Source organism: Neolamprologus brichardi, chromosome 20 (genome assembly GCF_056152115.1).
Source record: "Neolamprologus brichardi isolate AB-2024 chromosome 20, ASM5615211v1, whole genome shotgun sequence".
NCBI classification, from domain to species: domain Eukaryota; kingdom Metazoa; phylum Chordata; class Actinopteri; order Cichliformes; family Cichlidae; genus Neolamprologus; species Neolamprologus brichardi.
The window spans coordinates 24,352,234-24,379,814 of NC_142123.1; the positions used below are offsets into that span (position 1 = coordinate 24,352,234).

At 42.1% G+C, this 27,581-nt stretch overlaps 2 protein-coding genes across 4 annotated transcripts; both read right to left on the minus strand.

Moving 5' to 3' along the window:
- Nucleotides 1-1,981: 1,981 nt before the first annotated feature.
- Nucleotides 1,982-18,612, minus strand: baz2a (bromodomain adjacent to zinc finger domain, 2A). 3 transcript variants are annotated; one of them, XM_006796502.2, is made up of 30 exons: nucleotides 18,434-18,612; nucleotides 17,056-17,179; nucleotides 14,951-15,853; nucleotides 12,210-14,315; nucleotides 11,767-12,042; nucleotides 11,355-11,678; nucleotides 11,215-11,275; nucleotides 10,714-10,822; nucleotides 10,462-10,563; nucleotides 10,119-10,341; nucleotides 9,959-10,020; nucleotides 9,786-9,851; nucleotides 9,276-9,668; nucleotides 8,917-9,171; nucleotides 8,611-8,825; nucleotides 8,446-8,520; nucleotides 8,184-8,358; nucleotides 8,041-8,103; nucleotides 7,811-7,955; nucleotides 7,083-7,717; nucleotides 6,656-6,998; nucleotides 6,323-6,478; nucleotides 6,079-6,239; nucleotides 5,688-5,753; nucleotides 5,301-5,584; nucleotides 5,062-5,197; nucleotides 4,799-4,945; nucleotides 4,456-4,685; nucleotides 4,190-4,333; nucleotides 1,982-3,920 (listed from the first exon to the last, which is right to left on the minus strand). In XM_006796502.2, exons 2-30 carry the CDS (start codon nucleotides 17,177-17,179, stop codon nucleotides 3,761-3,763), a joined length of 8,139 nt encoding a protein of 2,712 aa, XP_006796565.2. In that variant the 5' UTR covers nucleotides 18,434-18,612; the 3' UTR covers nucleotides 1,982-3,760. The 3 variants fall into 3 exon arrangements, with proteins under 3 accessions (XP_006796565.2, XP_087690198.1, XP_087690199.1); XM_087834072.1 differs by lacking the exon at nucleotides 18,434-18,612 and adding an exon at nucleotides 18,090-18,333; XM_087834073.1 differs by lacking the exons at nucleotides 17,056-17,179; nucleotides 18,434-18,612 and adding an exon at nucleotides 16,692-16,808.
- Nucleotides 18,613-22,076: 3,464 nt separating this feature from the next.
- Nucleotides 22,077-27,309, minus strand: ptges3b (prostaglandin E synthase 3b (cytosolic)). Its single transcript, XM_006796503.3, has 8 exons — nucleotides 27,110-27,309; nucleotides 25,857-25,970; nucleotides 25,686-25,755; nucleotides 25,480-25,578; nucleotides 25,302-25,391; nucleotides 23,302-23,358; nucleotides 23,141-23,168; nucleotides 22,077-23,043 (listed from the first exon to the last, which is right to left on the minus strand). Coding segments are annotated over exons 1-8 (480 nt in total). The 5' UTR covers nucleotides 27,112-27,309; the 3' UTR covers nucleotides 22,077-23,023.
- Nucleotides 27,310-27,581: the final 272 nt, after the last annotated feature.

The window sequence follows — 27,581 nt, forward strand, 5'->3', positions numbered from 1 at the left end:
ACCTCTCTGACGCTTTTTTCCTTTTTTCCTTTTTCTAACATGTTATTTTTTAGTTGTTTTTCATTTAGAGTATCTAAATGCTTGGAGTCCAATCTGATTTTCCTAATACCTCCAAGCATCAAAAGCCTTCAAATCTAGCAGAGTGAGTCCAGAATGAACTGGTTGGGCAGGTGGGGAGGAGTGCTGGTGTGCCCCATTATGTTGTGGATTACCCCCTCCTCCCTACAGCAACTGTGTAACTGTTATCCCCCCTTTTGTGGGGCTAAGCCCAAATTTGTGGAGCAGGACGGGCGGAGGGCGCACTGGAACCCGCTGGCGTGGGGAGTTTTCAACCCCCCGCCCATAGTGCTGACACTGACACAATTTCACATACACACCCACATATACACGCTCTTACAAAGTGCAAGCTAAGGGATTTGGGAGTGAGGGGTAATGGGAAGAGATGCTCTAAGAGACACGATATACACATTTTTACATTTTAACTTTACTACACACATATTTTTTGTCTTTAGATGCTTCCCAGATGAAAGTGTAGAATATCAATCTTCGCAAGCAAGTGTTCACTGAACTCAGATCTTTTCTATTGCAGAGCAGCTGGGCCTGATGGCAGGATGTTTTCAACAGCATGTGCTTCAGACAGGACTCTCCAGGGAGCTGCACAGTCCTGCAAGAAAACACTTTGCCACACTTCGGCGGTTTCAAGCCCTTCTTCACTCTTATATTATATGTGCTCCTTGTATGTACACACAAAAGAGAGCAGGCTTTACGCTTCTTTTTTCCCCGTTTGTTTGGTTAATCCCCAATATTTAAGTAAGCCTGATAAGGGCGAGCCTTTCAGCACACTCTCAAAAAAATTAGAAACACTGGTGTCAAAGTTACAGTTAAAGTAACTAAAGTGGTGATACAGAAATGTTTTGATTCCACCAAAAACATACCACATATTTCAAATATGAAACCTTCAACTGTGTGCTGGTATGCGGTTCACAGTGTGTGGTATCAGGAAATCTACAAGGAAATAAATCCATCCAGTGTTTATATTATCTGCTTAGCTTTCTGTGAATGGTTGAGTCAGAGGGGAAGCAGTTGTTTGGCATTAAAAGTTGTTTATATGCATTCAGGAGTGTAGAGATGGTCAAGATGACCTGCTGAAGTTCAAAATGAGCATTGAATTTGGAAGATGCGCAATCTAAGTGATCTTATGGTTTTTAGTACAAAATGATCCGAGTACGTCTGAGATTTACAGAAAATTGTCTACAACGGAGAGAATATCCAGCGAGGGGCAGTGAAAATGTCTTGGTGATGTCAGTGGAGAACGCCAGACTGCTTGCTTTAACGTTTAACGAAAAACGGTTTTTGGTCGGATGAGTCTCAATTTTTGCTGCAACATTCGGATGGTATCATCATGTCAACATGGAGCAAAATCTCTGAGGAATGTTTCCAGCACCTTGTTGAATCTGTGACATAAAAAATTAAAGCAGTTCTGAAGTCAAAGCGGGTACAACCCAAAAGCAGCGCTTTCCCCAAGTATTACTGCAAAGATATTCAGCGATGGTTTGAAAAATATGAAGATTACAATTTAAAAATGTATTTTCAATCGAACATTAGCAGGATTTACTAGAACTAACCCAAACCAGCAACCCACGTTTGAAACCACAGGTCATCCCTGAAGGATCGTTGTCCACAGAGATGTTTTGTCAGGATGAGATGGATGGTTTTAAGATTGGAGCTGTATACCCAACTGCTCGAGTAGAACATATAATAGTCTTTCTATTGAACTTTGCAAGCAGAACCTTTAAAACTTTCAGTTAAATAGCCAAACATATCCGCAGTTACTAGGTAGTTTTTCCAGATTAGGATAAAACTGAAGCACCTGAAGGAAATCGAACAACTGCGGAGTGGGAGACGGACAGAGAAGCGATGTAAGCATCCAGATATAAAGCTCCGTGGAGAAAGGGCAAAACAGAAATACAGAAATAAGTACTTTCTACTAGATGTGGTTCTTTATTCAACTCACAGTACATTCTACAGATGCACACGTGTTACATCACCTTAATACAACAGAGTCTTGTAATACCTCCTCTTAAAAATGATGAATTGGTCCTAAAAATATAAAGGAACAAATTTAAAGTCACCAAAACTGTACATTATTAAAAAGTCACTTAACACCACATTTGGTTTTTGTCCTTTTTTTTGTTGTTTTTTGAAAAAAAAAAAAAAACAAAAAACCACTGTCCCTTTAAGTGTAATAGGGAACATCCACGTTTATTTCCTATCAGCGGTGTTGAGTTCAGTGTAAGAAACAAGTTTAAATAAAACCCAGACTGTGGAGTCATCCTGTCGCCTTCATAGCACACCAACCATGCCGTGCAACATTGTACATTGGCCCGTGTACAGCACAAAAAATATGTAGCAATAAAAGGAATGTAAGGTTGAAACCCAGGCAGCACTGTGCCCAGCACTTCATCGTCAGCTCCTTTGCAATTCTAGTCTTTAAAAAGAGAGGATTTTAGCCTACTGTAGCCTTTCAGAGGTGTTCGTGTGGTCAGACGAGCTACAGAAAAACGTGTGTGTGAGAGAGAACTGCAGGTTTGAAGCTTTAATACACTCCTGTCAATCTTGATTACAGTGTAAGAGCAAACTTTCATTGTGTGTTCTCGCAAACGGACTATTTAATAAGTGCTTAAAATTACAGTGGCATCCTTCTGGTTGCGCACAGTCAGAGACACAGATCAGGTGTAGCTAGCTGAATATTTACTCTTATCAGACAGGAAAGTGAAATAAATAGTCTACGACTGACCGACCAACACTAAAAATCCTCCAGTTCCAGAAACCAGTGTCTTTCACACAGCAGCAGGAGTTGGGTGTGTGTCTGTGTGTTTGTGTGGGACTGTGTGCATGTTTGTGTGTGGTGGTGGAAAAGTGTTTCACGTGTGCGTGCAAGACTTTAAGTGGAGGTTATACAACGTCTACTCATGACAGTCCAGAAACAGATTCCTTTTAGTTTAACTGGCCTTTTCATAAATCATCTAGACATCTCTATAAGGTAATCTGTACACATTCACTACAAGCTATTGCTATTAAATAATCCCAGCTATTGTAATCTTTATATATATTTATATATAGAATATATAATAAAAATATATTGAGCAAAAAAATTACTTCTAGGCATAAGACCACGTTACATTACATTTCCAATGAACAGGTAAGAAATGGCCCAAGCTCTGAAGAGTTTCGATACGTTTAGTCATTGAGTGGTGGCTAAGCAGGTCCAGTATCCAGCATGATGGCTGCAATAGTGTGATCAGTCCCTGACCTTCAGGGTGAGTCTGAGGGCCAAAATACTCAGGGCCTGAGACCGCGTCATCAACCCACAGCGGGGCTTGACCAAAGGCCTTGCTACGACATGGGGCTCACGTGAAAGGACATGACAGGAGAACGCTAACAAAAATGAGGTGCTGAGGTGAAGATGCAGAGACACGGAACAATGGAAGGTGAACAGAGACTCGTTCTCGCTATCTGCGATGGGGAATGGGTACAAGTTCAACCCAGTTCAGCTTTGGGCCCTTAGAAAAAGGTTAGGCCGGTAGAGGAAACAATAACAGACAAATAGCCAAAATCTATACATATATACCTATACAGAGAATACACATAGCTGGAAGAAACTCCAGACAGTCTTAGCAGTAATGGAGAGTGTGCGACTGGGACGGTGAAAGCACCAACAGTCTACAGCCCCACCATCAGCGGGGATCGTCGTAGGCTCCTATTTGTCCTTATTTGAGTAGAACTCCGCCCAGCGGCTCTCAAAGAAACGCCTCATCGAATGTCCTGCCATTCCCACCTCTGACGTGTCTTCATTGAAGAGCTCACAGTTGTTGAAGACCAACTGAGCATCTGCTGCAAATTCCTCGCAGCTGAGGTACCTGAGATGAGGATAAACAGGCAGAGAAGCTTAGAACAAGGGACAAATGATTGGCAGGGATTATAAATGTCTGAAAAATCCAAATCATTGAACTGTATAAAGTAAGAGCAGTTGATCTAACATCATTGGGATCTAAAGACTCTTGTGCTTTTCCATTCAGTTCTCATATAAGAGAGCGAGAGAGAGAAAGACTTAACACCACCCCACCGCAATGCAGTGAACCCTACGCTTCTTTGCATTAATGAGACGTGCAGCATAATCAGCACTTACCCTCCTTGTAACAGTCTTTCTCTCATGGTGAGGAAGTCCATGGGGTTCTTGATGATTCGGCGGTAACCTGGCACCAGTCGGGGATTGACAGGTTCAAGGAATGGCCAGGCGTCTGCATGAGCCTCCATCTCCATTAGAATGATCCTGGCAGGAATTTTTTTAAGAGCATTAACAAGAATCCCCCGCAATGTAGCTGTCAAAACATCTCAGAAGACTTTAAAATCATATCATGTAGAGCTGGTGCACTCATGGCAGGTGGGACTCACTCGCAGAAGGTGAGGTCGGGTTGGTTGCGTGTTGTCATGCGGCGCCGTTTAGCGCTGCTTCCTTCTCCGGAGTGACGAGAAGACGAGGGAGGTGTCGCCACGTCTTTGTGCCGTGTCATCATTCCGCCACTGCGTCGTGTTGTCACCTCGTCCTCGGAGCTGTCGTCTTCGTAACGTCTCTTCCTCACCCTGGTGCGCTTTTTGGACAAGCGCAGTGAATCGTCTTCATCCTACAAAAAAAAGAGAATATTTCTTAAAACGGAGCAATTTCAGGGATACGATCTTAAGATTGAAAAACGGCTCAAAGTTTGATGACGTCAAGAGTGACAAGAGGAGTTCTCACCCTAGCGACACAAGTGGGACAAAACCAGTCTCCCTCTGGAATCTGGGTGATTTTAGGCCGCAAGCAGTACATGTGGCATCCACGATCGCAGCCGTCGCACAGCAGCAGGCACTCATCATTGTCTCCCTTCTTGCAAACTTGGCAGGTCTTTAAAAAAGAAAAAAAAAGAGAGAAGCATTTATCCCATAAAGGTTAGAAACCTTAGGAGTTTGAGAAGAATCTAGTGAAATTAAGTCCAACCAGGCATTTCTAGGATTTCTTACCACTTTAGTCACAGATCTCTCCCAAGCAATGGCCTTTTCCAACTGAAGTAAACACAGACACAGCTGGGGAGCACTACGGCAGCGGTCTAAAGCCTGACGCCATGTCCGCAGTCGAGACGTGATTTCACTTTCCAGACTGGAACAGAAGAAAATTTGTTAACCCCCCAAAAAAAGAAAAAAGTGTACCATATGAAATGTAGGATTTATTTATCCCATTTAGTCCAGGTTGTTTTTCTCACCTGATGACATCCATGGGATGCTCCTCTCCAGGTGTGGGGGTGAGAGGAGCGAGGCGCATCACTTCTGCGGGGTTCCAGAGCGGCTCCTTCAGGTAGCGTCTCTCGATGTTTCGCTCGAGGTTGGCTAGCCGCAGCACGCCCAGGTCCAGCGGGTGAGTGGCGATTCGCGGCAAGCCAGACCACTCCTTCTTGGTTCGCACGATCCAGTCGTCACGTGGGTCAGCGTCATGTTCGTAGTATTGGAGGTCATCGCGTGTGGAGTCTGGATCTGGGATTGTGTAGGGCTTAAAGGAGACAGACATAGGAGGAATTTAAGTATCAGTGACTGACTTTAACACACATCGGGTTTCAACAGAGGAAATGTGTTATCAGTGTTTTAAGGTTTACCTGAAATTCGGCCATTGGTGCGTCTGTGGTTGTTTCAGCATCGGTCATAGCGCTCTGAGGAAGTGCCTTGAAATTTTTTTTTAAAAATTAAAATAAAATAAGTTTTACTACAAAAAATAAAAAATCTACATGCACATTTGCTGTAACTTAGATACTTTTCTTGTTGCCATTTAAAGTTTACGCATATTCAAACCTAAAGCTGCATCCTGGAGCATTTTATGAATTCTTTGACAGCAGAGACACACACAAAGCAGGGTTATATGAGGTCTGCAGAGGATATGAACTTCTTGTGCAAACATTTCCTGCTTTTATTTTCTTTAAATCACATTAATTCACTCCTGTTAAAGCTTTAAGAATACAGAGTGGTTCTGTTTTAGTTGTGATTTTCTACCTTCAAGTGGAGGTCAGCAGCAATAACCCGCTGTTCCAGGTCCTCCACCCACTGTAGTGCGATGATGTCTGTCTCCACTGTTTTCTCCTGCACTTGCCAGGGCTGCTGCAGAGCCTCTAGCAGAGCATCCTTCTCTTCTACCTTCAACTCAAATATTGGGTCTAATTGGATGAGAAAATCTTAATGAGAACAAATATGGCGCAATTATGGGAAAGCTCATAATGATCCAGTTAACAACATTCACCGTTAATCGGTTTGGTGCATATCTCGGCCAAGCTCTCCATGTGTTTGGCTAAATGCTTATGGAGCACCTTCTCCCTGATGCCTCTTGGATGGAGGGACTGCAAGGTGATATACAGTTCCTCTGGTGTCTTGATCCACCACCAGCCACGCACCATTGCTGGAGGGGAGAAAGAAAAAGAAGCAAAATTAAACACATTAAACAAGTGAAAAAAGAAACCACAAACACAGGAAGAGTATGTCACCCCAGAAAACAGTGAAGGCCACAGAAATCTTCATGCATATTTATGGAATTCAAATAATTTCTGAGGTAAAACTGATACATTTCAGTACTTACATGCTGGGATAGGCTTGACCACTAGCTGTGTGAAGTACTGCTGTTCAAGCTCCTGGAAAACTGAGTTTGGTGGGCGGCCGCGGCGTTTTGCTGCAGCTCCACGGGGCCCTCTGCGGGCAGGACTGCTGCCTCTGCTGCCTCTCCTTCGCCTGCGAGCTGGCCTGGCAGGTGTGGCAGGAGTGGATGGAGCTGGAGGATTGGGAGTTGGAAGGAGCTGAGGGTTTGTTGGTGGAGAACTGGCTGGGACAGCACAACCAGGGCCTGTAGGTGGAATGTCCTGTAGTGCTGGTGGTGCTGGAACCACAGGGTCAGCAGGAGGTAGGCAAGGCAAAAGTGGGTCCGGCTAAGAAAGAGGAGATTATTGATTTTTACATTATACAGACTGTGCATTGTTTTAATATTTACTATTATCATTCTGGTGGCTAACCTGCACGAGTGGAGCAGTAAGTGCAGACAGAGCACTCGGGATCTGCGGGAGAAGTTTGGGGGGTGAGCTGGGTGAAGTGGGCGTCTGGAGCTCAGTCAGAGAGTTATCATCACACGGTTGTTTGGGGAGCAGGTTGAACCATTGTCCTTGCTTCTCTGCCATCTCTTTAACACTCTCCTCTGGTCGATTACCCTCTGGAGCTTCCCCTGCTGATGAGCATGTGCCATTCATCACTGCTTCCTGTGATTGGCTGAGCCAGCTCTGGAAAGCCGCTTGTGTGAGGTCTTGTGTCCCGCTATTTGGTGATCCTGGCCCTTCCTCACTCCGGGACCTGACGCTACTTCTACGCCGGCGGCGGATTTTTGCTGTGCGGAGGTGAAGCTCGACTTCAGGTTTGATTTTCCGGGGACGTCCGCGTCCTCTCGGCCTGCTCATGAGGGATGCAGTGCCCGGGAGGGGATCCTCCTCCTCCACAGAGAAGGTCTGGGCCTGGCCTGGGGTCGCAGAAGTCGGAGAGGAAGGCAGAGTAGGAGGAGGAGTGGTTGGCAAGGGAGCTTCCTCAACTTTGGGCTCTTTTTTGGGCTCTTTTTTAAGGAAGGTGACAGGCACCTCCGCTATAAGGACTTCTCCAGAAGCTACAAGATAGAACAGTAAGGAAATGCTGACGTGACGACAGACAAGTCAAGGGTTTATAAAGCATAAATATTCGAGTTTATACTCAGACTTACTCAGCAGCTCTTCAGGACCCTCGACGAGAACTCCTCCAAGGTGAGGTAGGGCCAAATATCTGCGCCGGTAACGGTCCTGCCCCAGCAGTATGGCCCGCATGGAATGAGAAGACTGTAGCAGCTTTTTACGGAAAAACGCTTGGCGCTGTGGATGATTAAGAGCAAAGGAATATTTAATATTAAGCAACAAACATGTATACAGCACTGTGCCTGTGTCATATCAGCTTTACCTTAGTTAGCTTATCTATCTGCCTTTCAAGCTCTGGAATGCTAGCATTGGTAGGGCTCTCGCTCTGCAGCAAAGAAGGAGTTCAATTAGTCTCAAGTGCATGCATGATCGTGCTGTAGTTAAAACAGTAGAGCTGAAACATACATCACTGAGTTTGGGTTCTTCTTTGCGTGCACGGCGGTTCCCTCTCTCAAGGATTACACCATTCTCCTCCAGGCTGAGGTTCTCCTCCTCAGCTACTCTTGCACTACGCCTCCTCTCCTCAAAACACAGCTCTTCCTCTGAGCGTCCTGTACGACGTGATAGCGCCGCCTTCAGCCTGGCAGGAGGAAAACAAGTCCAACATTTAATACTGCTTGGATAAGTAGCAGAACTGAAAATAAGCGTTTAAAAACACTGATCTTACTTTCGGAGTTTCCCCTCAATGATCCACTTGTTCTTCCTGTAGGTTGTCATATTCTCCACTGTGTTGTCAATATCACTGAAATTTAAAACAAACACTGATCTTACTGTTTCTTGAGTAAACTCTCCCTTTAAGCAGTCTTAGAACAAGTAATCATCTTGAACATACTTGATCACAGTGTTACTGCTGTTAAGCTCTTCCACAAGGAAACCCAGGATGGCTGCCTTTGTGTCAGGAGGCAGGGCGTGAAATGGTTTGGTTCTCAGGGTGTTGCACACTTCTGTCTCATAGCCATGAGCTTCCAAAAAAATGCGAAGTACTTCTGAAACTGTGCTGCGGGTCAGCTCCAACTCAACCAGCTTTTCCCCAAGGATCTTTACCGACTGGAGATTAAAGAAAAACTCAGACTAACGGGTTTCCGCCACATACCAAATGTCATTAATAAGCAGAATGCTTGAAGTGTATCACACACACCTGATAATACGATGGTAGGCCTGGATCATGTAGTGCAGCCTCTACCAGCTTTATCAGTAGATCCTGCAGCTCTCCTTGGCTGTCACCCAGGCCCAGGAGGCCTTCCTGCAGGGTAGCAAGGCTGGGGATGTCCTTGGGTATGTTGAGACCGATCACCTTTCCATAACCGTGTAAGAACTCTACCACAGCCAGACAGTGTGCAAAAGCTGTTCCAGAAAGCACCACACCAGGAATACGGGACAGCTCTGGGAGGGGCTATTGGAAACAAAGTTCAAAGGTCACAAAACAACTGGAATCGGTTTTTACATCAAAAAAACAAACAAACATTTTTTTAAAAAAGGGGTTAAATTTAAACTCACTTTGTGATCAGTGAGACACATATCCTCTGTGGGCTTCTTCAGCTCTTCGGCTATCAACTGCTGCCTCTTCCGCTCCTCCATCCGTCGCTGGGCCTGCGCTCTCCGCTCTGCTGCCCTCTTAGCAGCCAGAACAGCCTGAGCTGCAGCCTCTGCCTCCGCCTGAGCTTTAGCCAGGGCCTTGGCTTTACTCCGAGCCCCCAGCACCCTCTTACCCTGGGCCACCCTTTCCGTGTCAGTCTGCTGAACGGGTGGGGGGGGCTCAACCTTAATTGACCTCCTCCGGCCGAGATTCTTAGGCTCTGCAGCAGACTCTGATGCCGGCTGTGAAGCCTGTGGCGCTGATGGGTCAGTTGGTTCAGCCTTTGCCTCTAGGTGCTGGGCCTCTTGCTCGAGCTAAAACAAAAATGAATAAAATAAAATAAAATAAAATAAGAAATAAACACAAAATGAAGAGGTGTAGGTGATAAAGATGTGCGTCTGAGGACACGAGTGTTAAGTATTTTTCTTTACCTTCGCTCTCTTTTTTTCATCTCTCATTTTCTTAATCTTTGCATCCTCCCTTCTCTTCATTCTTGCCTAAAAAAAACAAAAACAAAAAACAATAAATAAACAGCGCCAACAAAATCAGGATGATTAATGAATAGTGTAACAGATCAGCATTACAATAAACTTGATCTACATACCTTTCTTTTCATTTTCTTTTTGATTTTAGCCAATTTCTCCTTTTCCTCCTCTGTGAGAGCTTCTATTTTTAAACACAGGGAATTAAAAATTATTTAGTCACAGTAGAAAAAATGAGTTTATATAATGAGCAAAGACATTACGCACAACTTCTTTACTCACCCTTGGCCTCAAGTCGTTTCAGCAGCTTGGCATCAACCTTGCTAAGGAAATCAATCATCTTCGGTTTAGGAGGTCTACCGGGGCGACGGGCCTGTCCTCCCTTTACCCCACGAACCCTGCGAGGTTTTTCTTTATCGGGATTTGGAGGTCGACCACGCCGACCAGTGATGGCCATGATCATAGAGGGAACTTCCTCATTAGCCAGAAGGACCCACTTCACACCCTATAAAACACAGACTTTCAAAAACAATTTTCCTATATATTTTTTAAACATTTTTAATACCTAAAGTTTAACTGTTGAGTATTTGAATACTTTATAGTTCAAATGTAAAAATATACAGACCTCGGGAGTTTCTCTCTCTTCGTAGAAGTCTCCAACAGGCATGCGTGGACTGAAGCTGAAGTGTTCTCGCGTGACCACACTGTCTGTGTGTTTCTTCAAGTACTGTGTCATTAAGTAATAAAGACACAGCCGGAGAAGCACGAGACAAAAATCAGAGTTTTAACATAATATAAAACCATAAATGAGAAGACCATGATTTTAAGAGTTTCAAATAACTTCTTAAGAACAATTAAAAAATTCTGGGAAATTCACCTTGATAATTTCTGGAAACTGCTTCATCCTCCTTCCACAAGGAGTATAGTACCAAGTTTCGCCCTTCATCCGGTTCTCCATTTTCTTCACACGAATCTCTCTCTTCCAACTACAATTAAAACAGCGTTGATCATTAGTCCTGTCATACCTTTTTCCAACTAATTTAAGGATATTTTTGTAAACAACAAATATGAATTTATCATCCTTCCAGATATACGTCTGGTTTAGTTTGTTTACATCTAGGTTTCCATGGTATCACATTTGGCTAGCAAGGACAAAACCTCACTGAAAAATTGACAGTGTTAATGAAGACGTTTTTATAATAATTTAACTTGACATCAGTTATTAAAGCTTCAGCAAAGATAAGTGTGCTCACCAAATCCAAATAGCGCTTCTGTCATGTGAATATTTGACTATGTTGACTTAGATTTTTTTTTATATGACGAGTGACTGAATTTGTGTAATGTAAAAAGCTCAATAAACAGTAAAAGGAAACTTTACCCGTGCAGCAGAGGGAACTGGACCTGCTCCTCTGTTGCCACTCTTCGTCTGCCAGATTCACCTGTTCCAACAAACCAAAAGTTTACCATCAAACTCTTAAACAGTGACATCTTCTTTCAACAAAATGCCCTTTTCATTACCTGCAGTGGAGCTGTCGTCGTTTTCATCAGCATCATCAGCAGCTGTTTCTGCATCTTGTTTCTTCACCCTTTTCATCTTCTTGGCTTTCTCGACTGTTGCGCTGATAGATGAAGCGTTGGCCAAAACAGCGTCAATCGTGGCTGTTATTGGATCAACCTCTTCTGTGGAAGGCCCAGCCTCTCCAGATGTTTCGTGCGCATCAACCTTTAGAGACTTCTTTCTCTTTCTGCCCTTAGCTGGCTCCACATTAGTCTCTTCCTGTTCGTTAGACTTCATTTTCTCCACCTTTGGGGTTCGACCCCGAGACTTCGGCTGAACCTCCGCTGAACACAAAAGAGAAAAAAAAATATTGTAAGGTAAAATCTAATACTATTAGAATAGCACTCTGTTGGAAGTCAGACTGTTAAATACCTGCAGGTTTAATCCATATTGCCTTAGTAGTTCGAGGTTTGCGTGGTTTCCCTGGGGTTTTCAGATTTCCTCCGGCAGCTGGCAAAGTCTGATCAGTAACTTGTTGGAGTGGGTGTACAGCAGGGCTCTGTGCTGGGGTACTGAAGGCGATGAAGTTCTCGTCTCTCATCTTGAAACTTGGTGGTGTCATTGTGTCATCGGCAGCAATTTTAGTATTAATGCCTCCAGATGAGTCTAGTGTATCATGTCCTCTGGGATCCCAGCCTGCTTCAGGTCCTGAGAATGAACAGAGCTCAAGACTAAGTAAGTGATGTTAGGCGTACAGTTCCAACAGAGAAAAGAATATTCTGATAAAGAATAATACTCTATTATTTAAACTGACAACTTCTTCCTGTCAAATGATGCCATACTAGATTTAATGATCAGAAAAGAAATAACTGTACCTTGCTGAGATGACACAAAAGAGTGTGTGTTGGACACATCACTCAAATCAACAGGAGGCTCTTCAGTCTGAGAGGTGTTGTCTAGAGAAGACTCCATCACTGATTCTCCTGTAATTTCACAGCTGTTCCTGGTTTCTTCTGCTTCTGAGGTCTCTCCTTCCCTGGTGGAGTCTAATGTGTTGTCTCTGGAGTCTTCCACAGAAAAGCTGCTATCTACAGAGTTGTCAAATATGCTAGATGGCTCCTCTTCTGCGCAGGAAGTGTTGTCAAACTGAGAATTGCCCTTTCTCATGTGAAAGCTGTTGTCAAAGTGAGTCGAGTCCTCTATCCATGAGCTATCACCGCCTAAAAGAGAGGTCTTTTCTAAAGTAGAGTCGACACTGATTCCAGAGGGGGTGTTGCAGGTTGAATTGCCGTCATACTGAGAGGCCGGATGCGAAGAGTTTGCAAAGCTTGTCCTGCTAAGGTGTGGAGACTTTCTGAGAGGAGCTTGGTCTATCGTGCAGTCCTCTGCTGCCCAGCCATCACTTGGCATGTGGTGATTTTCAGAATCTGTTTGCCCATTCTTGGGCTTTTGATCAGGAGCGAGTGTGGTTTGTAAAGTTTTCCCAGGAAGCTCAGAGAGGGATTTGGGTGGCTGACTTTCAGATTTATGACTCTCAGGTGCTTCCAGCTGTGGCATCCTTACCAGGCCTGAATCAAGCAAAGGGAGGTGTTCCTCTGCGTTTTCATTTCTTTTATCAGCTAGTGCTTTCCTGTCCTCACAATGGCCATGGTGCTCAGACTTGGAAGGTGACTGCTTTAGCACACGAGGAGGAGCGGTGTTAGGAGGATGTCGCTCAAGGTCAGAACTTTGGACCACTCCAGAAGATGTACCCATTACAGGAGGCACAGACACCAAGGCAGGAGGGCTGGGCAGGGGTGCAGTCCTGGAGGCTTGAGTGGTTAGAAGAGGTAGGGTAGAAAGAGGTCTCACTGTAGGACTTACATGGTCTGTGATCGAGGGCAAATTCATGCCCCCTGGTGGTGATGAAGCAATGGAAAGACCCGAATCAACAGCTTGAGGAGTGTATTTCTGACCCTGCAGTGTGGATGCTGGTTCACTGCCGACTAGAGGATTTTTTTCCACTGAAGAGGGTGATGCAGATGGTAATGAGCAAGGGCCAGGTGGTGTTAGGGTTGAAGGTCCCGATAAAGACATCTGAGATGGAGCTAAACCGCCAGATGAGGAATTTGCAGCCACAGAGTCAGAAATCAGTTTTGGGGGTCTGGGCTTTTCATGCTGACCTCCAGATGCATCAGAGAAACGTGGTGGCATTGAAGGTGGCTTAGATTCTTGAACCATTTGCCTCTCAACCAACAAGCTGGGTGCAGAGTAAGTAGATGCAGACACTATGGAAGGAGGCGACTGTTGTACAGGAAGTCCAGAAACAGTTGCAGGCTTTTGATGAAATGCAGACTCCAATGATGAAGAGACTGAAGAAACTGCTGCAGGTCTAGACAAACTATCAGTCGAAGCAAGAGGTGTAGACAGTTTTGAAGGTGATACAGGAAGCGATGAGGTGGATGAAGACCCCACTAACAGATGCTTGAATCCTGCAGGTGATATATCACTCATGCCAGGAGGGGGAGGCCTGAGGCCTTGAACCATCAGGGGAGGAGAAGAGAGCCTGGGAGCAGCTGTTGGAGATGGGGCAAAGGATACACTGGGAGGTGTTGATATTTGTGGTGAAGTAGATTCTACATCAGGAGACGAAATTATAGTGGGTCCAGCCTCAGATGTAGGAGATCCAGAGAAAGCAGGAGCTGCAGACACCTGAGGTGGTGTTGAGGACTTGGTTAAAGAAACAGATGTATTTGCTGTAGCCACAGAGAGCTGCGACTGAGGAGGTGGGTTAACAGCTGGATCTCTGACTGGGGAAGACATTTCTGGGCGCTGAGCTGCTGGCTGTTCCGAAAGCTGACGATAATCACTCGGAGGACCCACATGAGCAGCAGGAGGTTTGGATTGGTGACTATCAGTCTTGGGTAGCCTCTGGGCAACAGGTGACCTATCACTGCCGTTGTAGCTTGTGTCTACCTCCCTGACAGTTTCCCTCGTATGCCCTAAATTAAGGAGGGAAAAAAACATAGCAAAACTGTTAATATAATGCAAGACTGTTGTACACTGAAACACATCGTTTTTATTCTCATACTAAACATAGATAGTGAAAAGGGAAAAAAAAAAAAATCATTTCGACTGATCAGACATTAAACATAGTCAAACATTGGCACCTGCTGGTTAAATAATGGCACTGTCCCCAATAATAAATAATGTCAACGAGTGACGTAATACTGAACACTGTATTAACTAAGACTGGAAATATTTTCTGTTTTATTATGAATTAAACACTTGATGATTTTTTTATCATTTTCCAGGAATTAAAAGGTGACTCATTAAATTGCAATATTTTGTCCAAACACATTTGGCTTTCTGATTACCAGGACAAAACATCAGCTGTTTCTGTTGGTCAAGTAATCAATTCACATTCAACAACTAACACAGTCTATCACAGTTATTTGTATCACTCAAAAGCTGGCATTAAAATGAGGAAATAGACTATACACAGATGGATTAAATTGATTAAATGAGGAAATCAAAGTACTACAGGTCCCAAAAATTTAGAACTAAGTCCAGACAAAAAAGGTAATATTTAATCTTTGCTGAAACTGCAAAAAACAAAAATATATTTAAGGGTCACCTTGCATTGGAGAGGACATCCCCACATTGCTAGAGTGGGGGCTCCGTTCCCTGCTGTGGCCCTTTGGAGATCCACTATCCTGCACAGCTGATGGTGACATCATTTGTGCCGAGGACATCCCCACGGGCAGAGGGCTGCCAGTGCTCCCTCTGCCTAAGCTGTGGTGCTGCGGGCTGCCACGTGGAGGAGTGAAATTCTGAGAAGCTGGAGGCATCATCTGAGCCTGGGCTTGTGGCTGAGTTTGCTGTTGTGGTGGCGGCTGCTGCTGCTGCTGGGGTGATGACAGGGACGGGTGCTGGGGCTGATGCTGGTAATATGGCATCCCATTCGGCATCATGCCGTAATGCTGTGGTTGCTGGTGCTGCTGGTGGCGGTGGTGTGGGAGAGGCTGGGAGGAATGGAAGTGTTGTTGTGATGCCTGATGAGGGGTTGCCTGTAAGGACTGCTGCTGGTGATGCTGTGGTGGTGTAATCCCAGGATGTGCTTGACTCTGGTAGGTCCCATACATGCCATGGGAATTATAACTCATCTGCTGGGTGCCAGGGTTACTCCTGTTCCAGTACTGGTTCCCCGTGAGAGGCATGTTCGCTGGGCCTGCCACAGGGGCCTGATGGGAGCTTTCTATCCCCCCATTCAGCTGGTACTGTCCATGACCCTGGAAGTGGTGCTGTGACTGAGGCTGAACCATCCCAGGTGTAGACTGCTTCTGATGCATCCCATGCGCAGGAGAGTTGCTCACAGCCGGGCCATACTGAGGGTGCCCTCCCCACAAGTAGTCATAGCCCACGCTGCTCTGGTGGTGGTTGCTCAAGTGTGGATAAGGGGCCGATGGTGGGTGGGAACCAGGGACACTGGATCCGAGTACAGTAGTGACGCCATTCACATTCATTTCGCCATTCATATCTGTTAGTAAGAAATACAAGTTGAAAAAAGCTATAATGGTAAAAATCTGTCTCTGAGTCACTGAGATCTGGGGCCTGTACTGCAAAGCAATTTCAACATACCCAAGACATCATTCCCTTATCTGGTTTCACACTTTGTCAATCAGGCTAAGTGGTCACAGTGATCAATATGGTTACCAACTCCATAAATCAAGCCAGGGTTTCCCAATCTAGCTATGACCATGTGCACATTAAAAGGGTGACAATGGCAGCATTTGACCAATCACCCACAAATCTACTGAAGAAAGAAATGATACTGCACTGTACTGATGTTACAAAGAAATAAAATTAAAATATTAAAAAAAAAACTATAAGGAGTTTTAACACATAATACAGACTGAAAGCAGTGTGTGGGCATGTGAGAGAGAAAAAGGATAGTATTACAATTGTTGTATGAACGTGTGCGCACTTTAAGTGATTTGGTCAGTAAGACTGGAAAAGGCCCAGTATACCAAAAACATCTGGCCTAACTGAAGCAAGAAAGAAAAGCTGGAAGAAATGCTGCGTAAGTTACCAGGCGTTTCAGTATTACAGTTCATTCAATGTCAAGATGTGCCTAAGACACTTCTAGCTTTCTCTTTCAACTGCAGCCCAAGTGATGTCAAGTGTTTTGAGAAGAAGGAAACAGCAAACACACAAAAAAAATTCAAACCGGACAGGGTACTTTTTCCTACTTGTAGTTTTTGGAAATGTCATCAGTTTCATGGCTTAGGTGAGCACCGCATAACTATCTTAAGGATAATATAACAATAAATATCATTGCAGGAAACAAAAAAACATCAGGAATAATAAAGTCTCACCTGAAAAAAAGGGAAATCTGAGTTTCTTAATTGATGTTCAGCAAATAAAAACAAAAATTTCAGACAGTTTCTAAAACCTGTAGGTCTTTCTCTCCAAAGAAATGCTCTAGTAATGAATTCATACCTGATGTTGTCTTATCTTGAACATAAACCGCTCTAGCAGGTGAGTTCTGCACTATAAGTTACCAAGGTGATATATTCCAAGTTGAAACACAATCCTACCAGTGAAAACCCAGGGTTTTAACCCTGTAGTTCTCAGTAAGAACTCAGTAAGCCCCCTAATCCCACTTTATGGTAAAGGCCACAATTTTTTTTTAATATAAACAGTAAGGTTCATTTTATTCTAAGGTGCAGAAATACTCACTCTTCCCCTGCTGAGGAAAACTCATGGAGGACCCGTTAGTATAAAGAGAATCCCCTGAGGAGAGTTTCAGTCCTGAGTTTGCTGAAGAGTGAGTGCCATAGTTGAAATGATTATTTGAATCCATCTGAAAAACATCAAAAATAAATAAATAGTTAATTTATTAAATGTATTCATTCAGTCTGCTACCTAATGTTAAAATACAGTATGACGTATGGAAGCGGTGCAGGTACTGAGCACGGGTTAAATGTGTGAGAATCTGCATGACCAAATGGCTCTCAAACATATTATTTAATTCATTTTCGCTTCTTTTCGTGCACTTTTGAAGGCAGTCGACGCTACGTAATGCGTGCTATTTCTTCCACGAAATGTCTTTCCTCGATGATTCTGGCAGCTGCGGCTTGTGACAGGCAGCACCATTTCGCTCCAACAACAACCGTCAAAATGTCGCAGCCAGCAACAGCAGATGCCAGGCCCTAGCGAGTGTAATGGACAAACGGGATATTACGATAGAAGCTCATCATTACCGCTGATGAGGCACTGCTGCTGCTAACACGAGCTCAGGCTCTTCAGGTCTACAGTGATAAATACGGCCCAGACACAAACAGTCTGAAGACCCGGCGGCCTTAGCTCAATAACAATGGGAGTGATAATATTTCACACCGTGAGGCCTGGATAATTGTTTTCTACGCCACTCTCCGTTTAAAGGCTCTCTGCAATGCATAAATAGCCCTCAGGACACTTGATTTCCTATTTCAGTAAGGCCGTTGCAATAGCAGGCGTTAGCTTGTCGCGCTAGCTGCGCTCTCAAACGAACAAACCCCCATTTCTACCACTTGCGAGTCAACTGAGCTAACCATTGATAACGTTGGATACAAGTTCAACTCTTCAAGAAGCCATTCAGACAGTTTATTTTAACGTGAAATTTCGTGCGAAAACCCACCCCGCTCCAGTTCCAAGGTTATTTAGCTAAATCATCACAAAAGAGCCTAGCTAACATACGCTAGCCACGTAGCTAACTTAATAGCATCATTTACGTTTATCCAGAGTAAGCGCTGCGATGTTAGCTCATAGCCGGGTAGCAGGTACCATAACCACGCTACGTTGGATCCATGATGCCCATCAGCGATAGAGAGCTCCGCGAACGAAATAAATATCCACCGGTCTGCCGGTAATGACCAACATCAACCCCCTCATCAGGCTCGCTAGTTAACAGATGGAGGCGTGCTCCCCTTTTGTTCACGGGCTAACGTTAGCTAGCAGCCAGATGAAGTTACATTGTTTACGCTGCGAGCACAGACAATTTTCACAGAGCATCACGATCCTCCCACACTTCCACCGTCCAAAGTTTCCCCGATATTTCTCTAAAAGCGTGTCCGACCTTTCAGTCCTCGGGTCCCGAAGGCGCAGGTGTCTCTAAACGTTCTTCTTAACGGATGTGCGGGTGAAGATGGCAAGGCGATAAATAATAAACAACTATTCCCCTAACCTTTGGGTTTTAAATTAGCAAACATGGCTGGTGTGGTCCGGTGCAGCCATGATCACAGAACAGAGCGAACAGGAGCAAATGTCCCAACAATAACTACGTATGCATCCGGTTACATTTGTTCATTAAATTTCACCCAAAAAAAGTAAATAAATAAAACTAAACAAATAAAAAATAAACAAGGACATTAAACTATAAATACAAATAGATAAAAGCTCAAACTTAGCAATTATAATAATAATAACTATTATTATTGATAATTATAATAATATAGCAATTATTATTATTATTAGTCAATACTAACAATAGTATCTGCTATTACAAATAAAAGAATTACCAACCAAATGCACGTAAAACATGAAAAATAGTTCCTTTTTATTATGAAGAATTATAATAATTTTATTGCATTATTATTACAGATGCCTAGAATTGAAGCAGCATTAAAGAGACAAAGTTAAAATAATTTACTACATAATTGCTATGGTTAATTGACATATCTTTTAAGTTAATTTTGTTATGTTATTGTCTTTTTATATATTATTATCATTTGATGATATTTTTTGTTTTTGCAATTTATATTATCTCTATATTGTTCAGATTTAATAATATTAATATATTCCTCTTTTTTTACTTGTGCGTGTTGAATAGCAAGGCTTCTGACATATAATTCTTCCACTATGTAAAGGCATATTTATGATTACTTTAAATGCTTCTAATTCTGATACCTATTGCTTCAATAGTATGTAATAGTATGATCGCAATTAGTATGTGCTTGTGATATTTATCATGTCTGAAACGTGTTGGAGGAAAATAAAAGTAAGTCAATCAAGCAATAGCTTCATTTAGAGAAGCATAATTGTTATCATTACATCATCATGGTAAATATTATTATTACAATATTATTAACCTTGAGCCTTCCAGTCTTGAGTGGAAAGTTTCACCAGTCATCGTGAAACACTTTCAGGTACATATTTGGCCAGTCATCTTTTAGCTTTATCTCAATCTTTATCTTAATTGACATTCACTTGAAAAACAAAAAAAGATTCAAAGATTATTAACTTTCAGCAAAGTACGTTTTTAGAAGCTTTTTTCCTCTCTTGACGTCGTACTTGTACCACAGTTTTTGTTATTGCAGAACTCTTTAGTGGGTTTTAATTCACTCATGACTGCCATGTCTCTCTTTCTCTCTCATAAACTTTCTGTATATGAGAGCCACGCTTTTATTTTAATGCGCTTCAGGGTGAAAACAGGAAACTCATGTTGCTTATTACCGTCACCTTCTGCTGAATGACAATCAGTGAGAAATTCAGGCCCGAAGAGGAAGTATGCTAATATTCTGGGCCGAGGAGCCTGAAGGCTTCAGGGTCATAGCGCCGAAATACACAGGGGTAAAAGTTACAGTTACCCCAAATCCTACTCAAGTACAAATACTCCAGTACAAGGTAAATGACGTGTGGGCGTTTTGTATGTTAAAATGATGTAATTATGCGTATCCCATGCCGGCTGATCCCAATACAATTCACTGATGCCCCCTAAAGGTCTTTTATAATATTTCACTAGTTTAGGAAGCTTCACTGCCATCCACCTCCTTTTCTTTGCAGTAAATTATTTAGTGCATCATACACCCAGCAATCATTTTATAGTTGAGCTCTACAATACACACTCACTAACTGCTTTGTTAGATATGTATAGCATCTCATTTTGCCTTCAGAACTGCTTTAATTGCAAAGATTCAGAAAGATGCTGGAAACATTTCTCTGGATTTTGCTCCATATTGACATGATAGGATCACACAGTTACTGGAGATTTATTAGCTGCAAATGATGTGTGTCTCCCATTTCATCACACCGCCAAAGTTCTCTACTGGACTGAGATCTGATGACTGTGTCATGTTCAAGAAACCAGTTTGAGATGATCTGAGATTTGTGATATGACATGACAGTTAGTACAAAGGAGCCCAAAGTGTGCTATGAAAATGTTCCCCACACCATTACACCACCAGTAGCGACCTGAGCTATTGACATAAGGCAGGATGCATCCATGCTTTCATAGTGTTTATGCCAAATTCTGTGCCATCTGAATGTCATAGCAGGAATCAAGACTCATCAGACCAGGTAATGTTTTCCAGTCTTCTATTGTTCCATTTTGATGAGTCCGTGGGAATTTTAGCCTGTTTCCTGTTCTTAACTAACAGGAGTGGCAACCGTTGTGGTCTTCTGCTGCTACAGTCCATCTGTTTCTAACAGATGTGTTGTTTGTTCAAAGATGCTGTTCTACATTCCTTGGTTGTAACAAGTTATTTGAGTAACTGTTGCGTTCCCATCAGCTCAAAGCAGACTAGCTATTCTCCTCTGACCTCTGGCATCAACAAAGCCATTTCACCCAGACAACTGCCACTGACTATATATTTTCTTTTTCCCGGACCATCACCTAAGATGGTCTGGTGTAATTTTGTTATAGCTAAAACAAAACAAAAAACAAAACTAATGTGAAAAAAACCCAAAAAACATTTTAGATTGCTAAAATTAAATAAGAAAGAAATCTAACTGAAATTATTTTGTGAACTTGGAAAACTAACTAGTTTTAGTCTTTGTCAATTAGGTAAAAAATTGTTGTCACTTCTTGCCTGATGAGTCTTTGATGGAGGTGTTTGGTGAGACTTTGGTTTGCTGGATGTCTACAGCACTGTGAGAGTTAACTGCGTTCAAAAGAAGTTCTACATTTTATTGCAGTATCTGAACAGATTTTCCCAAATCTTGCCTCTCGTATATGTTCTCCATACAGTAATATCAAAAAGAGATTAACTACTAAAAACTAAAGTAAAAGGAAATTTTTTTCCCATACAATAAAAACTGAACTGAAATGACAAAACCCAACCTTGAAACTAACACTCAACTAAAAGGAGAAAAAAAAAAAAAAAGAAAAAAAAAAAAAAAAAAAAGAGTCAAAACAAACTAAAATAAAAATTGGAAAATGCAAAACTACAACTGGTCTGGTTTGATGGTAAGATGGTTATGCAGAAGAATCCCTCGGACCAGGCTGTCTGACACTTAAATCCTCTCATTGTGAAGCTCAGTCTGGACTTCAGCAGGCCATCGTGAGCATATCTACATTCCTGAATGAACTTAATTCCTGCCATGTGATTATCTTATTGGACATTTGCATTAACAAGCAGTTAAACAGGTTAACCTAATAAAGTGGCAAGCCTATATAGACTGTCATAATTTATTTTCCCCGATGCATTTTCTTTTTGAAAAATCTCATGCATTTATGAAATTTACCTCCCCTCCCAGTCGTCCCCCAAAATTAAACTCAGTCTACTATAGTTGGGCAAAAAACATTCACATTATAAACTTGACAGAGTAGAATTACATCATCCCTGCTGTATTCATTTGCATCCGATTCAAATAAGAGCCCAAATTTGCACAGCCTGAACTTCCAATGATTAGAAGTCGTCCCAAAACTCCGGTGATATTGGCAGGCTAACTCATTAACCCTGACACCTCATATCTAAGAAAACAAAAAGCATTTAAAAATGATTCTTCAACAGTTTATTAGAAAGATGTAGACAATAAAAAAAAGAATCCCCACTCTAATTCAACATTACTGGTCTCCCCTTACAGTTTATTGACAGTGCAAGTATAATTTGGTCATTACATGTCGCCGTATCGTTCAATCACGCTACGTTTTTCAAGCCTCTTTATCAGCTGCAAAATATGTCAGCTCACTTGTGCAGTCTGACACGAGTGTGCACGTTAGGTGGTATAAAGAGATAGTCCATATGTTGAATTCATTCAGATTAACAAAGTACAGTAGGTGATCACTGGGAAGATGCAAATATGCCTGGAATGAGTTCAGAAAATTCCAATTTTCTTTCTTTTTTTTTTAAACGAGCATTAAACAAGAAGTAAAGGGAAACATGTAAGTTGGAAGGTTAAGCTACTGAAACAGTCTTCTTGGATCTCTAATTCACCGTACATGAGAGATGCTTGAAGAAGAACCCAATTGGTAAATTTGCCTAATTATTTTCTTTAAAAAAAACAAATCATGAGAAACTACACTGGTCGACTACCTTAAAAACCACAACATTAGGAATGGTTGGGCCTAATCAGCTTTGAACCAATTCATTTGAAGACAGACCGTCAATCTCTTTAACACACATTGCTCAGTTGAGGACAACTATACAGTTTTTTTTCCTCCAACAAATAAGGTGTGCTTAGTTGTAATATTTAACAGTAAAACAAGATATCCAAAAGGTGCAGTACAGCAAATGGAAGTGGAGATAGCTGCTCTGTACAATACCATGCATATCAACCTTCAGTGAACTGATTGGTCAAAGGTTTGGAGCTGAGGCTATGGATTTAAATATGGCTACTGACTCATTATGTACAGTTGTTTGTCACTGCCTTCAGTTTCAAGATATACATTTGTTAATAGTCTTCTCTGTTCTGTTCTTCTGTTTTCTCTCCAGAGTTTTATGGTCTTCTACTCCAAATCGGGCATTTCTGAAAGCAAAGTGAAAAGGAGACATTAAAAATTGATTGAAAAAATAAAAATAAATACGGCTATAAGTGTAGATGCTACAGAAGCTCAAACACTTACTCTCATCGTCACTATCTGCAGATTCATCCTGAAAGAGAAAAATAAGAGACCTGTGAAATCGATCTTAGGTTACGTCCACAACCTCTAGTGTCACCAATTAAAATCTCCCTTATCTATAAATATAAGATCAATCAAAGAGATGACTGAAGAGGAGGTCTTACATCATCTGGACCGTCTAGATCAGGTAGGTCATCCTCTCCTCCCATGTTGTTCATCATCTGCAATATAAGATTAGCAATTAAAGCCACATCATTTAAATGCCAACGAGTCGAAGACAGATTGATTTTTTTCCCCTTCTTCCTCATGAGATTAGATTTGAGGCATGCATTAGTCAGTCAAAACAGTTTTGTTTTTTTAAAAGCAGATCCATTATACTTATTCCAGCCCTTTATATGAAAAAATACATGGTTCTATATTATCTTGGACTCTACCAGAGTACCTTTGCACAATTCATATTCAAAATGATCATTCATATTAAAAAAACAATAAAAACAATGGGAAGTGGGTGAGTCCAGGGTTACTTTTCCCAACTTCTAGGTGAGCGACTGAAGCGAGTACCAATGAGAGCTGGGGATACTGCTGATTAATGTATGACAGGTTTGTAAATACTTTACAGGGTTACCGAGGCAACTGGAGCCTGGAATGTCCACTAGCAACCAACAGTGACAGACTGATACATGATGAGCAAATCGCTTTCTGGGTGGACGCCCTATATTTATTTAGACTTATCTACTCTTGAATCTTGATGAATTCACTGAGAGAGGTTAAAAACAACTAAAACTGAGTATTTAGAGCAGTTTGAAGCTTTGATGTTTAACAAACAGGAGCAACCTGAAAATCTGCTGAACTCATTATTTGAAACTTTGTTTTCAAATAATGAGATTTCTGTTGTTATTGGATACACTAGTAATAAAATAACCTTTCAACCAATTGCACATAGGTGTCACATTTTTAGATTCAGAAAAATGTGCAGATGATGGGAGACTTCAACCTATGCAGATCTGATAAGTAGCATAAAGTAGGGCTGTGCGATATGGCCAAAATCTCATATCCCGATATAAGACATCTATCGTCCGATAACGATATAAATCACAAAAATGTAATATTTTCTGTAAATTCTGTGAATCTCGGGCAGCTCGACTTGCGTGAAGTGTTTCCAGCTGGGCGTCGTGTACTTTGAGTCGAGTGTTTAAACCGATGCATGAAACGATACATTTTTAGACATGAAACGATACATTTTTAGACATGAAACTATACATTTTTAGACATGAAACTATACATTTTTAGACATAAGTTGTAAGGGCCGCCGTTTTCTTTGTGAGTATTTATTACACGGCGTGCTGCGGGGAAAAGCCTGTTCTAACGTTTGAGTCTAAGGTTTATTTTTTAGCACCTGATGGCTCGTTTTTGCTTCTCATCCATAAATACTCTGCATACTCTTTCACGTGATTCAGTTTATTTTGAAAAGTTTAGTGAGAGCTTTATTGTGGGAGGTTTATGTGGAAAATAAACAAGCGGACACACAATGGTTTTACTGTCGTTGTTGCTAACGACAACGCATAAAAACAGGCGCTTGTCCGTCCATAGTGTGGTTATATTAAATATAAAGAGACAGAGAACTGGAAGAAATTAATATAGCCACTACAGTGACCATCAAAACGGAGAAATAAATAATGCCGTAACACGAAACAAACGATAGCGTAAAATGAAACGATAGACGCTTTTATATTGTCATCCGATACATATCGTTATATCGAACAGCTCTAGAATAAAGTATGTTGAAGAAGGTCATGTGGGGAAGTAGGTTAAAGTACAGGACTTTTCACCTGGAAGAGTCGAGACTAGAGTCTGCAAGAAGTCGGCCTAAACCTACTGTTTTTAGGAGGATGACATATGACTGGAAGAGAAAAGAGAAGGCTACTTTCTATGTCTCTGGCATTTGTTGGCTTTAGCTGAGTTTATTTAGACTAAAAAAAAATAAAGCAGGGGAAAAAAGTATTTTTGCAGTCAGGTACCCTATATCTGCCTTCAAAGTTGTTTCTTTTGCTGGATCAATTTGAAACTGTCTGTATTAAAGCTTTGTATTAGCCTCACTACGTGAAAAGTGTTTTTTAATTAAGTATTTTTCAAATATAAAGTATGATTTTATCAAAGTGCTTACATCTGAGAATTGATCGAAGTTGCCCATCTCCTCATCTGAGTCGTCCTCCCAGTCTTTCCAGTTGTTAAAGTCGACACTGAGCCAACTCAGCTGTGGAAACAAAGTCAACATTTTCTTTAAAAATTGCTGTCGTTGCTTAAATTTGAATATTTTTCAGATGTCCTCACGTGTAGCAGACCTTCGCCTTCTCTTTCGTTAGCCTCGGCCACGCCTTCCCTGGCTGCGCTTTTCGTAGATAGCACAACACTGAGCGGTCTGTGCGTTTGTGTTTGGATTCCTGGGTCGAGGTTTAAACAGAGCACAGAAACAAATGTGGTCACTCCAGCGTTGTGTGCAGTGAATAAATGTTTTATAGCATTTTTGAAAGCGGTCAGTACAACTTACATTTTCATCAATGGCATCGAAAAGGTCTATTTCATTCTCGTGCTTCACATTGTCAGTTCCTCCAAGACAGCTGCAAGGAACAAAGACACATACTCACTATAAATATACCATATAAGAGATGGTCCAACAAGAAATGTACAGATAAATGTAGCCAGAATTAGGAAAACTCACCTGAAACCACACTTTGTTTTATCGAAATTGACCTTAACATCTTTGCTGTCTGCTACACAGAACTCTATAAAAACAGAGTCCCTCCTGTCGTACCACTTGGCAGTCGCTGGATGCCTTTAAGAAAATGTAGGACATGAGAAAAGAAGAAAAAGCATGCAACTCACTTTTATCCTTTAAAAGTTCAGCTTTTCAAGCCTTCAAAAACAACTTCAATGAAAAAAAACAAACACACAATAAATAATCTGAGTGCTGGTGAAGAGACAAGACAGCCTGTTATCAAACCTCCTTTGTGTGAGGTTGCTGTAAAGAGCATCGAGTTACACACACTGCTCCAGTATCAAGAGTGAAACATCTGTGGATACTAAACTGTGACAAGTCACATTTACAAGCTGTTGTGGATGGGGGGGCCCCTTCTCAAATTTTCCTTTTAACTTTTAAGTCTTTAGGGTATAATGTGAGCCAGTGTTGCTAACTTTACTTAATGTGATCTAGTAGCATGACAAGTTCTGAAAAGCTCATCTCTACCTTTGAACATGAGGGATGAACAGAAAAGCCATGTGCTTTTTTTTTTTTTTTTTTTACCCCAATGGATAAAAATTAAATGATGGGTATATTTGGCTTCATTACCACACACTTCCACCTCAAGTAATTTTACAAAACACATGCATGAGCCTGGCTGACCTGCATCCATTAATTAATTGGTCTTTGCATGGAAGCTACAGGTATGTTTACTGCTCTCTTAGCATTGTGGTGACTGTCTCATTAGATAAATCCTCTTACAAATCCTCAATGCAGTGTGGGGTAGCTAGCTTTAAACATCGTTACAGCCCAAACAAAACCACTGATGGAGTCTGTTTTTCTTTACAAATCTGAAATCTTGACGCAGATCGGATGCTAATCTGATCTTAGCCTTCCAGAAGTCTTAATGAAGCCTCCTGTAGCCAAGCTAACAGCGGTGCCGCTACGCTAGTCATGCCATGCGGTACACCTGACCCATGCTACAGCTAAAAGAAACCGACTCTTTCGCCAATGAAGGATAAAGGAGTCTGCTATATTAGCCTTGCCGATGCACTGTGAGGTTTTACCCGGTTTGTAAGGCAGCGAGTCACGCGGAGTCCCTACTTCATTGAGGCCATGCCACCCTCCCGCCTTTCCAACAGCATGTTTCAAGCTGCTAAAGCTAGCTAATCATTCAGCCTGTACTATCGCACTTTCCCTCCACTGCGCCTTTACGTACGCTCCCCACAACTTACATGTCTTGGTGTGAAGTGAATTTCTTTATCACAGATAAAACAGCCTCGTGAAAAAGATCAGTGGCGCCTGTAAAACAAGAAGGAATGCCGCCCAACACACGGCCAAAGCAAACGCCTCTAGCCCCTGGACTCTACTCCGGATCTTATTGCGTATCCCAGGAACGGAATAGCAGTGCTGACGCACTCCGAGCGCACTAGACGTTTCTAGAGCTTTCAGCCACAGCTGCGAGTGACGTGAGAGAGGGCAACTACTGTGGCAAGTCACTACAACCTGACTCCGGTCCGAATACCTCAAACGGTTTACCCAGGCTTATGAAGCTGCAGGATCCTTGTAGTATGTAACTGCAACTAGCAACTCAAATGCATGCAAAAATATAAATACAGATAGATCCATAAGTATTTTACTCTGACGGGTTTTTTTGTTTTGTTTTTAATGATTTATTTTTATTTTGCCACCACAGTTGTTTTTAAA